Here is a 12,401-nt window from a genome sequence, read left to right as displayed (position 1 = left end):
GAATCATTCCTTTCTTTTACTAAATTGTCTCTCCAATTAATTGCATCTTCATTAAGAGAGAACAGAGACAACGGAATGTTGGCAGAAAAGGGTGTAGTTCTCTCTCTCTCTCTCTCTCTCTCTCTCTCTCTCACACACACACACACACACACAGACTTAGTTATTAGCTCATAATAGATGCAAAATGTCAACTTTTAAACCAAGACTTACTCCCGGCTACTAATTCAGTCATGACTTTCTTGTAGGCTAAATGACTGTTTGTCCTTAATCACCATTGAAACAGGCAGAGTGACTCAGACAACGAGGAGTAGCCACATTATGCAGCTCTATCCCAGTCTAAATGACCGACCCAACACTCCTAACTATAACACAACTTTGTCTCCCAACATGCGTTCCCAATTACCACCATAGAAGGTCAAAAAGGTGATGGAATACACAGACAACTCATACATCTCAAGGACAGTGTTGACAGCAGAGAAAAGGGCACCCACACACAAGCAATCACAGCCAATTTCATTCACGTCACCCAAAAATTACACATTCATCATAAAAAAATGAAAAAGAAAAAACAGGATAAGGGGAAAATGGCTTCAAGCAATTAGTTTTTAACTGTTTTGTCATACGACCATGAGGTCTCAAGGTTGTTCATCTCTGGTCTGAGTTCTGCAGCGGCAACTCTGCAGTGAGCAAAATGTGAGAAAACAAAAATAGCACTTCATTGCAAGTCTGACAGAGAATACACAGACAATTAAAGTTGCTGATTGGCCTATCTTTGTCGTCAGAGGGAGCATTTCCTCTGCCCCCATGAAAGAAAGAAGATGTGTGCTGCCATGCTGTAGTTTCCACGTATGTTTTTTTTAGGGGCAGGATCTAAAGGTCATGTTTTCTCCTATGATCATTAAAGCCCAGCATGCATTTTATATCACTGCTGCGGTGTGACAAGTCATTATCATTACCACGTCTCAATCTCCTCCCCGATGTCTTTTTATACACATCTTTCTCATTTTTCTCCGGAAATTCTCTTTTCACTCTCTACCTAAGCCTCCTCCTGCCCCTCTTCATGTCTCTTCACCCCACCCCGCTCTGTCAGTATCTCCATCCTCACCCATCTATTTTTGGATGTTCTTCTCGACCACCTGCTAACCCTCTAATTAGTTCACATCTGTGTCTGAGCCGCACCATCTCAAGCACGTATTCACTGATACAATACAAATGTGCATGCATGCAAAGCCATACACAGTACTCCACATGTGCACAACCTACTACAGGGAGTAGTATAATACTTCTTCTCTGTTAAAGTTTCAAAAGGCACTAAAAACAAGAAGATAATTTAAGGATCTAAAAATGTAACTGGCTTTCTGCTGACTATTATTCTAATCAATACAATTTTTTCCAGATACACTCTAATTAGGAAAATGACGTGGCTCTGAGGAATGTCCTAATAAGACTTGTCAGGTCTTTTTGTTGTTGTTGTTGATCATGTTAGCCTAACTGCTTCTGCTGTTGGTGATCCAGATGAAGATGGCGACAGTTTGTATAGATGTTTGTAAGCCATACTTGTTGAAAGTGCACTCATAGTAACCACGGTGCTCGTGTGTGTGTCTCTCCAGGGCTGCGTAGTAGTTACTCTTGCAGTGTCTGCAGTGTGGTCCTCAACTCCATCGAGCAGTACCATGCACACCTCCAGGGCTCCAAGCACCAGAACAAGTGAGTACAACAACTAATGACTTGACTAAATATCCATCCATTCATCCAAAATGCTAAGAGAGACTTTCTGAAACAGACAATCCAACAATCACGTACACCTCGTGCAGTGATTGCCGAGGTGTGTGGAGGTGTGAAAGTAGACGAGTTTTAACTTCACTCTCAAGGTCTTTCATTTTGTATACATTCTACAACACATTGCCCTGGTGCTATGAAGACACACAAAGACATGAGCAGTCTCAGTGAGACATATTACTATTTTTGGATTCATATTATACAATTATTATACAATTTGTTTTCCAGACATTAGCCTTAGTATTTTATCTACATTGTTTTTTCAGATCTTAGCCTTAGCATTTCATCCACATTGTTTGCTGGACTATGAAACAAGGAAGCGATTGAGAGACTGACAGTTCCACCAGGCATCATTAGATGTTGTTTGTGTTACAAACGAGTGTGTAGGGCTACATTTGAAATATCTGATGCGTGAAACAGAAAAGATTGCATTCCTTGGCTTAAATGAATGTATAATACACAGACAAGCATGTGGAGCAGACTCAGGCAGCATGACAGGAACATGGTTGTTTATTATAAAGTATGACAGTTGCACAATGAGATTTGGTAATTTGTTTGTACTGATTTTAGAAAATGTAATCACAGCCAATGTGATTATGTGTGGAATATGTATGGAACAGCTACATTTCATGCATTTACCATGAGATGTCTTTGAGCAAGGCTATAGGCGCTGGTGTGGTGTGTGTGCATGTAAGTGTCTCTTTGTATTTACAGCAATGTAATGGAAATTAAGTGTGTTATGGATGGAGTATTTGTTCGATAGGTTGCTTGAGGATAGAAGTGTATTGTTGCGGCACATCAGCGGTAATGTCTGTATTTATCCCCCCTAAAGCATAAGTTGTCTGGACTGCACAAATCAAACTTCTGCAAACAAGTTAACCGTTAGCAAGTGGTGGGTGTATTTATAACAACAATGGCAATAACAAGGATGAGAAAGGCAGAGCGGTGAGGAGCACAAGACAAGAAAATAAAGTAAATAGGATATAAATAGGATATTTTTTCTTTTAGCAACGGTTACATTCCAAATGCTTCTATCCACTAGTCACAAGAAAGCATATGCATATAATATTTGTATGGTAATCATCATGTATTCTCTGTTAGCTACATAGACTATGCAGTATGTGCTAAAGATGGACACTAGTAATACTATACCTATTCTCCTGTTTGTTTTGATTTCTACATGCACTACCCCAAGAATAAACTATGCATTAAACTTAACTATTATGAGTTATTCTTACAGACAGATAACACGGTTTGTTGTGTGTAGAGGGAGCATGTATTGTGGCGACGCTGTCCTGGGTGCTGAAACACCAGAGGAGATTGATAGACAGACAGGTAGGGCTGGCTGATAATTCAATATGATAATGTTTCATCTTTCAATGGAATTGTATCATCTAGGAAAATATATCTAGATATCGTGATACACAATAGTGTTATCTAAATTGATAATAACAAACCCTACTAACAAAATTGTTATGAACATTTGATCATACTCAGTTAAAGCTTATTTATCTTACTTATCTGTACGCATGTAAACAATTTTGTTTTCTATCATGCCACTTGGAACTGTTTATTTTGCACAATAGTAGTTTAATAAAAAAAAACACCAAAAAGTGCAATAAACATTTTCAGCACAGATTTAAAGATAACTTGACAACACAGAAGCTCATGGGTTCTTTTTTAGCAGAGATACACCATAGTCAGGTGTAGTTTGGAAATGACCATAATAAACTGCATCATTGTATTCCCAAAGAGATGTTGTTGAGTATGAGGAAAGACTAGTTTTGTGTTTTTGGATGAGACTAAAGGTTACAGAAATATAATGAGAAGGCATGCCAACTAACCCACACAACAAAGCAGGATACTGATAATGCAGCTCTTCACTTACTCTCTAAGTCAGCCTGGATATGGGTGTCAGCTAAACTCCTAAAAAGCCTGATTGTCGAGATGTGTAATATCTCTGCACAGAGGCTCTAAATCCCAGAAAAGTGCCTCGTAACTCTCTACTTCTGTCAGTTGTACAGTCGTAAAGCAGAAAAGAGGGCGAGGAGAGAGTAAGCAAGACTGATGGATACAAGGGAGACAATATGCATCCAAAACAGAAAGACACGTCATGTTTGAGACAAATGAAACAAATGAAAAAAGCTCAGAGATAGAAAGAGCAGGAGAAGGTACAACTAAATTGTGGCTGAGACAAAATCTCCTTCAATTGAACTGAAAAGTGGAGCCAGACAGATAAGAGGCAGATATAGAGTGTAAATTGAGGTGAACCAAACCCAGTGTTGCTGACTGCTGCAGGGCTTTGCTGCTTCGGATGGAGAGGACGGATTGACAGGACATTGACGGATAGAGGGCAGTGAGAGACAGACAGACAGACAGGTAGCAGGGAGATTTACAGTGTAGGTAATGATAGGTCACTGGTTAGAAGTGGAGAAAGTCCCTCATCCGCCTTATCACAAAGGCTTATGGGAAGTATTCTGAAGTGGGGGAAGTTTGGTGGAGAAGTGTGCAGAGCTTCAGTCTTATTTCACCGCAGCAGCAGAAAGATGATTATTTACCAAAAGAAGAGGACAGCAGTAGATATTACAGGCAAGTTCGGAAAGAAGGTGGAAACAGACAACTGCATGCATGTTGATTTCCTCCCAAAGAAGAAAATAATGACATTTTGTTCCAGTATATTGGAAATAGCAACTCAAGTTGTGATATCTGTTCTGTCTGTGACATAACGCATTTGTGTGGTTCATGATGCGAGAGTCATTTCAAATGTAGGTGGATATTTTTATAATGTAGTTTGTCAGCAAAAAAGCAATACAATATATTTCGAAGTTGCCTCTATTTTTAATGTATGGATTGTGTTAAATTCTCTTGCGCAGTGTCTGCAGGATTGCAGACTTACAGTGTGCATAAAGTGTGAAAAAGTCCATGAGAAAGCCCTCAAAGCACAAGCGATTTTACAGTGCAACAGTCCTCGCAAACTTATTCTGCGAACGCACGCTGAATTCAGTTAAGTCCGCGAGGGTGAACATTACACTGGTACTGGAAATAAGTCTTGCCAGCTATGTTGCACCGCTGGATCAATCCTCTGGGAAAATTAGAACAAGACCAAAGGTTCCACCGCATCGACCTCACTTCCTCTGCCTTCACCCAGTCACTGAGGTGAAACACAAGACAGGTAATGTGAGTTAGAAACCGCTTCAGGCTAAGTCTCTCTTACTCATCTACACTCACATACCTTCACCAGCGCTGCATCAATGTGCATTAGATTTGAGCCTCTGCAACACAGTATGTGAGCATGATATGATAGCAAAGAAAGACCCTTTCACACTGTCTGCTGGCATGGGAGTGTAAATACTCTCATGCACATACATGCACATGCACACACACACACACACACACACACACACACACACACACACATATATATATATATGAACACTCTGGCCGCATCATCTTTACCAAGTCCTATTATAAAGTGTTGTGCTGCACAAAAATTGTGGTTTGCATTTTTTAACAGTTAAGTGTATATGTGTGTAAATGTAGAAACATGGGTCTGAGTACTTATGTAAAAAAGGCTATTGAGATTGTTGAGTTCATATCAATGGGTTGTTTACAAGGTGGACAAGGCTTAGCTTAAGTGACGCGAAATCCTCCACCCTAACTTTGACTGAGTGTGTGTGTGCGTGTATGTGCATCTGTGTGTATTTTTGTGAGTCGTGTGTGTGTTCTTTCACACTCAGGATGAGCTTTGGCTTGTGTAAGGAGCTTTCCAGAAGAGACGAAAGCACAGCTGACAGCGGCAGGGGATTAGCTCTCACCGAAGAAACATCTATGAAAAATGTGTATTAACGTCTATTTATGCGTATATGTGTATGCGTGTGTGTGATGTTTGGCATTAGGAATGTCAGAAGAGGGACCAAGTACTTAACATCCAGGCAGAGATAACCAGGTGCAAGACAAAAATACGTCACTGCAAGGCACAAAGGAGGACTGCTCACAGTTAGGCTCCAAATAAACCGTGTATTCCTCTTTTTCACTTTTCATGGCAACGCTGTGGTGAAACGTTGCCTTGAAAAGTGAAAAAGAGAAATAAAATATTTAACTGGAGCCTAACCGTGTGCATACCTCCTTCGTTCCCTGGTATTAGGAATGAAGCGTTATAAAATAACAACACATTTCTCTCTTCTTTAAACAGCTGGATGCATCTATCCGCCAGTGCTTCTTATCTGTATCGTGCATCTGCTTCACACACAGTCAGCTGCAGGTCATTGGAAACGCTGAAGACTCCACACAGTCACTACAGACTGGCTGTTGTAATTGGACCTGTACAGGATGATGACAGAAGAGATATAACTAGATAAACTTGGCAGAACATTTTCACAGTTTACAGTGTGTTGCAATTAAGCCAATGCACTTAGCTGGCACGCAGACAGGGACACAAGTGGGAGGCAGACAGAATTGAACCAGATAGATAAATATTAAATCCCCATGTTGGTTCCTTTTCGGGAAAAAAACTAATTGCTCGTTTGAAAAGTGACAATTGAAGAATGAGCATTAGGCGATCAGAGAGGAGTTGAATTATTTGTTTTCAGCCCCACAACTGTGTAAAGATCTGATGTCCTGATGTTGGCAGGCTGCTCCCAGCGGTGACTGTGTGTGTGTGTGTGTCTGTGTGTGTGTGTGTGTGTGTGTGTGTGTGTGTGTGTGTGTGTGTGTGTGTGTGAACGGTACAATATATATCTGCCAACATCAATGCCAGTAGCTGCTTATCGGCATGCTGATTCATCAGTTAGGTTCTATATAGATCCTTCTCTGGGTGACTCAACATTGTTCCTGTTCATGATATCCAGTAGTCTGAGCCAGTATTGTCAGAGAGCTCAGAGAATATCCTCAAGGCTATGGTGGCTTTTATGCAATGACTACAGGCCTGAAAAGTTTTTGTCCAAGTATACATACACATATTTCTAAAAACAGAACAAAACAAGAGAGGACACAAATTAGTTCCTTGGAGTCCACAAGAGAAAACACAGGAACCAGTAAAGCACAGTTTACTTGATGGGAACTGTCAGCAGGGTCGTGTCTCGGACCAATGACACAGCGTGGCTTTAACTACCCGTATAATATTATTCATGTTCACATCGCTCACTAGGATTGTAAGGCCTTTGCTCTCTGAATGCTTTTTTGTTACACAACTTCCGACCTCTGGTCTGCCTTTATGTGTGTTTTATTTGTATAGCGTGTGCTTGTGCATGAGTGTGAGTGTGTTTGTGTGATGTTGATGTTGATGTTAACGCAGGCCCCAAGGGCATGATGGTGAGGTCGGGGACAATCCATTTAGCCTACTCACCCTGGTAATTATTCAGCATCAGTATCACAGAGGACACATAACACACAAACTACAAACCAAACTAATGCATATTTAAGAGGGAGGGAGAGAGCCACGAGTGTGAGAGATTACAGTGCTGAGTGTAAAGTAGCTCTGAATGCAAATGGTTGAGCTATCGACCTGCTAATAGGGCAGGCTTGCTGGTTGTATGTGTTTCATGGTAAAGTATATGTGTGCGTGTGTGTCCTCTCCCTACTTGAGGCAAGGTCAAAGGTTAATTCAGGACTGTTGCAGGTCAGCTCTCCTCTCACACGCCTGCTCTGTCACACCTGAACACACATACATGCAGGCTCACGCCCTTGGCTGTCCTCATCTGCCTCAAAGGCAAAAAAAATCTCATGAACACAGTTTTTGTTTACACACAGAGACACACTGCCCTGAGCATCACAGTCTGTGATATCAACATGGTGAGATGGCCGTAAAGGGGATCATGCCTGAATCATGACTCACAGCTCAGCTCCCTTAGCAACCGCCACTGCCGGACTGCATTTACCTGGTGTGCACACACACACACACACACACACACACACACACACACACACACACACACACACACACACGCACGCATACACAGCGTGCCAAGGTGACCTTCACCTCCTCACAAACCATTCCATTGGACACAGAGGCACATGCACCCTCTCTCTGCCCTCATCCTCGTATATCTCACATCCCACGTGTGTGGCCCTGGGACAGATTATTGGATTAATTTATGAACACTCACAGATCATAGCCTGAACTTCTTTTACCCCATCTCCTGTCTCACCTTCTGCTTCCCTGCATCACACTGTCCTTGTCTGTGTCACCTTTCCTGCCCTCCTCCTATGATTTCTCACATTGCCCCTCCTTGCTCAGGCGCAGATTGCATTCAAATTGTTATTTTAACAATCCACACAAGTGTGTATGAAGATGTATGTGCAACGTGCTGTCAGTGCAAGGTATCATTATTCATGCATAATACAAGAAAGTTCTGGTTATACAGCCGATGCTCATGATACAGTCAAAATTGTCCCATGATTCTTTGTGCCATGTTAAAAACGATAGTATATGGGGACATTTTCCAAATAATACACAGATAACAATAGACCAGTTCAAATGTATGTTATCGAACAACTTGATAAATGTACAGCTGAATCCAAAGGCAACAGATTCCTTATTCTGGCATTATGAATGCTTCCTGCGACAAAGGTCTGAAACAATAATGGAATTAATTGATTAGTCAACTGATCTATTCATCTACTTAGTCATTTGTCAAGCAAAAATGGCCAACATTTGTTGGCTCAAGATCATGAAAATGTAAAAATGTTCTGAATGCCTCTGATTTATGTTGTTGTATTTTTAATATCTTCGACTGTTCGACCTTGTGCTCTAGGAACTGGGGGACCAAAGTTAAATCTGCACACTCCCAAGACGATTTAAAAAAGGTTTTTTAGGTGTGTATTTTTCGTACTTTCGACATTCTTTTTTCTCGTCCCCCTTTAACGTGATAAGAAAATGATTAATAACTGCTCATGAGGGGAGAACATATAATTAAATTAATCCATCATTTAATTTTTTTGTAATCTAATGTAATCTATGTAAATCAGAAAAAAAATCAATCATTCCCTGATGCAGCTAATGTGCTGGCACTAAAGCCATCGACTGAAGAATCGCAAGTCGTAATTTTAAGAGTTCACGAGCCAAAATGGATGGGAATCTCTGGACTAAACAATTAATTAATACAAAAATTTATAAGAATAATAATAGTAAGTTGCAGCTTCATTCAAATGTGAAAGTCTGTACACAGTAACACACACTTCCCCCGACACCAATGTTATGCATAGTACACGCATTTAAAGTATGTAGAATAAATTAATAATTCAGATACAACTGCAGAACTGACCTCTTTCTTCAATGGCCTTGCCTAGTTCTCTCTCTCTTTGACCCCTCTCTGTGCCCCTCCCCTCATGGTGTCCTTCACTCCCTCCTCGCTGCTACCTGTCCCCTCACAGAGAACAATGCAGGCTACCAGAGTCACGCCATCCTAAACCCTCACAGAGTCCAAAGTGCTAGATGAGTCCTGACAGAGCAGACAGGGTGTAGAGGCCACTGTTTTAACAGCCATTACCGGGATAGGTGCTGACAGCTCGGGTGCCCGTGCATCCCTCCCTCTCGTGCTCTCTCCTGTGTAAGCGTGTGGGGCAACGCTCCAAATAGGACACAGTGAAGGATTGGCATTTTAACAAGGACTGTGATTGAAATGGCAGAATTTGTGGTGCTATTTTGCACGTTTTCATTTGAGGACCACACCGATGGCTACATGAGGAGACAAACATCTTATTCTCACAAAGTCAAAGTTTCAGATTTTCTGGAAACAACAGACAAGGCTAAGCTCATACTGAAGAGAAAAACATTCGAAACTGCATCATGAAAGAAAGTTTAAAAAAAAGACAATTAGACAAAAGGGTTAGGAGTAGGCCAAGATGAAAGAGTGTTACATGCTCATTATTGTTGGGATTTATGTTGTAAGATTCAGGCAATTTAACAAATGAGAACAACTCTGAATGATAACTTAATATTGTTGTTTCCGTTGTATTTTGCAGATCAGCTCGACTGCTTTTAAATCCCCCTGTCCTATGGAGCAGTCCAAATAAATTTCCCAAAAAAATACTTACTCAATTAGACGGGTGTTGCTTGGCATGAGCTTCAATCCAACTTATCTCTTTGTTTTAATTAAATGTGGCGTCTTTGCCTCCGGAGTTGCTTTGTTTCATGGCGATAAAGCTACAGAATGCAGCCACAGCGCCTGTCATCATGAAAAACAATCATCTGCTCAAGATAAAGGCCAAATCCACAGTAATGATTGCACCTTAAACACAAGGGTTTATGCTCATATCTTTGTCCTTTGTTTGAATTTGGGGAGCAGCCAGATAGAAACCATAATAGACAGCTGTAATTATGAGAAGATTGTGGAACAGGATTATTGGTTAATGCCTCACATACATTGCAGGAGAGCAGTCATTCCCGGTAAAAGGAAAAGCGTTTCAATGCAGCAGAGGAAATAAAGCAAAGCAGCGCTGCAGTGCTACACCTCTGTTTTGTCCTGCTATATTAGGAATGGCATGAGACGATGTCCTCATTGCTAATGTATCACGACACATGTGGAGAGATTTACAGGTAAATGAGATTACTTCCTAGGGACAAAACATGGCAGATACATTATTTCTTTCCCCCAGTGGGCATGATGCTCCCTGTGGTTAAAGAGCCTTGTCTTGTTGGATCTGCTTGTGTCAGAGGCAAAACAAGACTAACAAATTATTTCCTGTGTTTTGTTTTCAGCCTGAAGCAACACCAGCAGTAAGCCACAGAGACAGGCCACACTGGAAAGAAGATAAGAGGATTGTTGGAATAAACAACTTCAGAAGAAAAGGACTTGTGTCAGAAAACCGAAGAGTATGAGAAAGTATTGCAGAGTAACGTCAGTGTGTGTGTGTGTGTGTGTGTGTGTGTGTGTGTGTGTGTGTGTGTGTGTGTGTGTGTGTGTGTGTGTGTGTGTGTGTGTGTGTGTGTGTGTCATGGGCACCCATGCACGCATCTGTAGTATGCATGTGTGGGTCATTGTGAGTGTGTTTATTTCTATCTTTGATCTACAAATATATCTCTGAGATTTATTAAGCACCTAAGTGTTAAGTGATATGAGTTCTCAACAGCCGGACAAAGCGGCTGCATATTGCCATATAACTCCAGTGTGAACCACAATCTGAAAACTGAACTGATGTCAGTATCTTGCCCAGATGGGTAATAAATCATTATAATGATAGTCAAGAAGCAGCAGTAATAATAACTTTGTTACTAGCCATTCTCCAAGTGCTCTGACAGTGATCCACATCTTGTGTTTCGACATGGTTTTCATATGCAGTGATAGTGGCACATGAATGGATCACTTTCAGACCACTTGAGACATACTCAGGCCCAGACCTTTAAATCCAAGGACAAAAAAACTCCCAACGACCTCAGCCATTACAGATTGCATGAACTTCCAACTTTAAAAAAGTACTTTTGGTTTGAATCTTGTGTTAAAATGCAGTTGGTTGGTATCACTTTTCTTTTTTCAACTGGTGGATGTGTCATTTTGAAACCTATCCTGTCATGTATTCCATATAATCAAAAGCTTGAGATGTGGCATGGTTACAGTACAGAAGGCTGCGGAGAAAAGAAAAGCAGCACAAAGACTTTTAAACTCTTGCTCTGAGGTGAGGGTCTCTGCAACTTTATGAATCATCTATCGTTAAAAACATTCCCACAGCACTGAATAATGATGTCAGATGCATTTAGGAGGTGACAAAAATGATCTTCTCTGTTGAGTTGGGCGACATGTAGATATGTTTTTTTTATTCTATAGACAGAGAAAAGAAGAAGAAAAAGCACTCCCAAACAATGTAGCAGCCAATGTGCAATACAACTGGGATGCAATTCAATGCATGCAAAATGTAAAACGTTGCATTCACTTGCCTTTTTTAAACCTATTGCTTGCGCGTTTTGGCAATAGCGCTGCTTCTTTAGTGATAACTTCGTCTGCATTACTGCACATGCTTGCACCTGAGCAAAGAGGTCACCTTTTCAACATTGAATTCATTCTCCAAAAAAAACTTTTGATACCTATAAATTAGACCAGCCACTACTGTTCTGACACCCCTGATCTGTGTGTCTTTGGAGTGTCTGTAAAGTGAGTTTCAACAATGGTTTGTAGCATCATAGGATGAGCAAACAGATGACATGCTCCACTTTCCTGTGCTGGCACTGAGCAGCATTACTCTATAAGCTGAGGAGAGGACTAAACAAAAAACAGCACTCAATGTTAAGCTATCAGCTGTTTGTTTTTTCTCTGTAAACACATTAAAATGTTTTTTATTTTGTGCTTTGTTCATTTCATGGTGGGGAGAGTTCAATATGAGTGATCTGAGGAAAAATTGGGTTTTCTTCTGCAGACATGTGGATGAGTATTGGTTTTATGCAATCACGCTGTAATATTAACAACCATACAATGAGGGTTTGAAGTTAAATAGTTTAATGAAGAAGAAAAAAATTGTGTAAATAAGCAGTAGCTGCAGGTGAAGTTTGTGTTTTAAGACGTACAAGAGTTTTGTATTCATAGTGTTTAACTGTACTGAGTTACAGGACGATAAGGGAAATGGGTTTCTTATGGATATTATTGAAAAACATGAAATATGCTGGCACTTAAATAACAATGAACTGTCTGTTG

At 40.6% G+C, this 12,401-nt stretch overlaps 1 protein-coding gene across 1 annotated transcript in view; it reads left to right on the top strand.

Moving 5' to 3' along the window:
* LOC306746389 (zinc finger matrin-type protein 4) overlaps nt 1-10,543 on the top strand; it is a 42,319-nt gene extending 31,776 nt beyond the window's left edge. The window contains exons 6-7 of the mRNA XM_079229300.1: nt 1,611-1,707; nt 10,478-10,543. Coding sequence (XP_079085426.1) covers nt 1,611-1,707; nt 10,478-10,499 — 119 coding nt within the window. The 3' untranslated portion in view covers nt 10,500-10,543. The remainder of the gene's footprint in view (nt 1-1,610; nt 1,708-10,477) is intronic.
* Nucleotides 10,544-12,401: the final 1,858 nt, after the last annotated feature.

This window comes from Taurulus bubalis (assembly GCF_910589615.1).
Source record: "Taurulus bubalis genome assembly, chromosome: 14".
Lineage (NCBI taxonomy): Eukaryota > Metazoa > Chordata > Actinopteri > Perciformes > Cottidae > Taurulus > Taurulus bubalis.
Note: the sequence above shows the minus strand (reverse complement) of the source record. Positions and strands in the feature narration are given on the sequence as shown.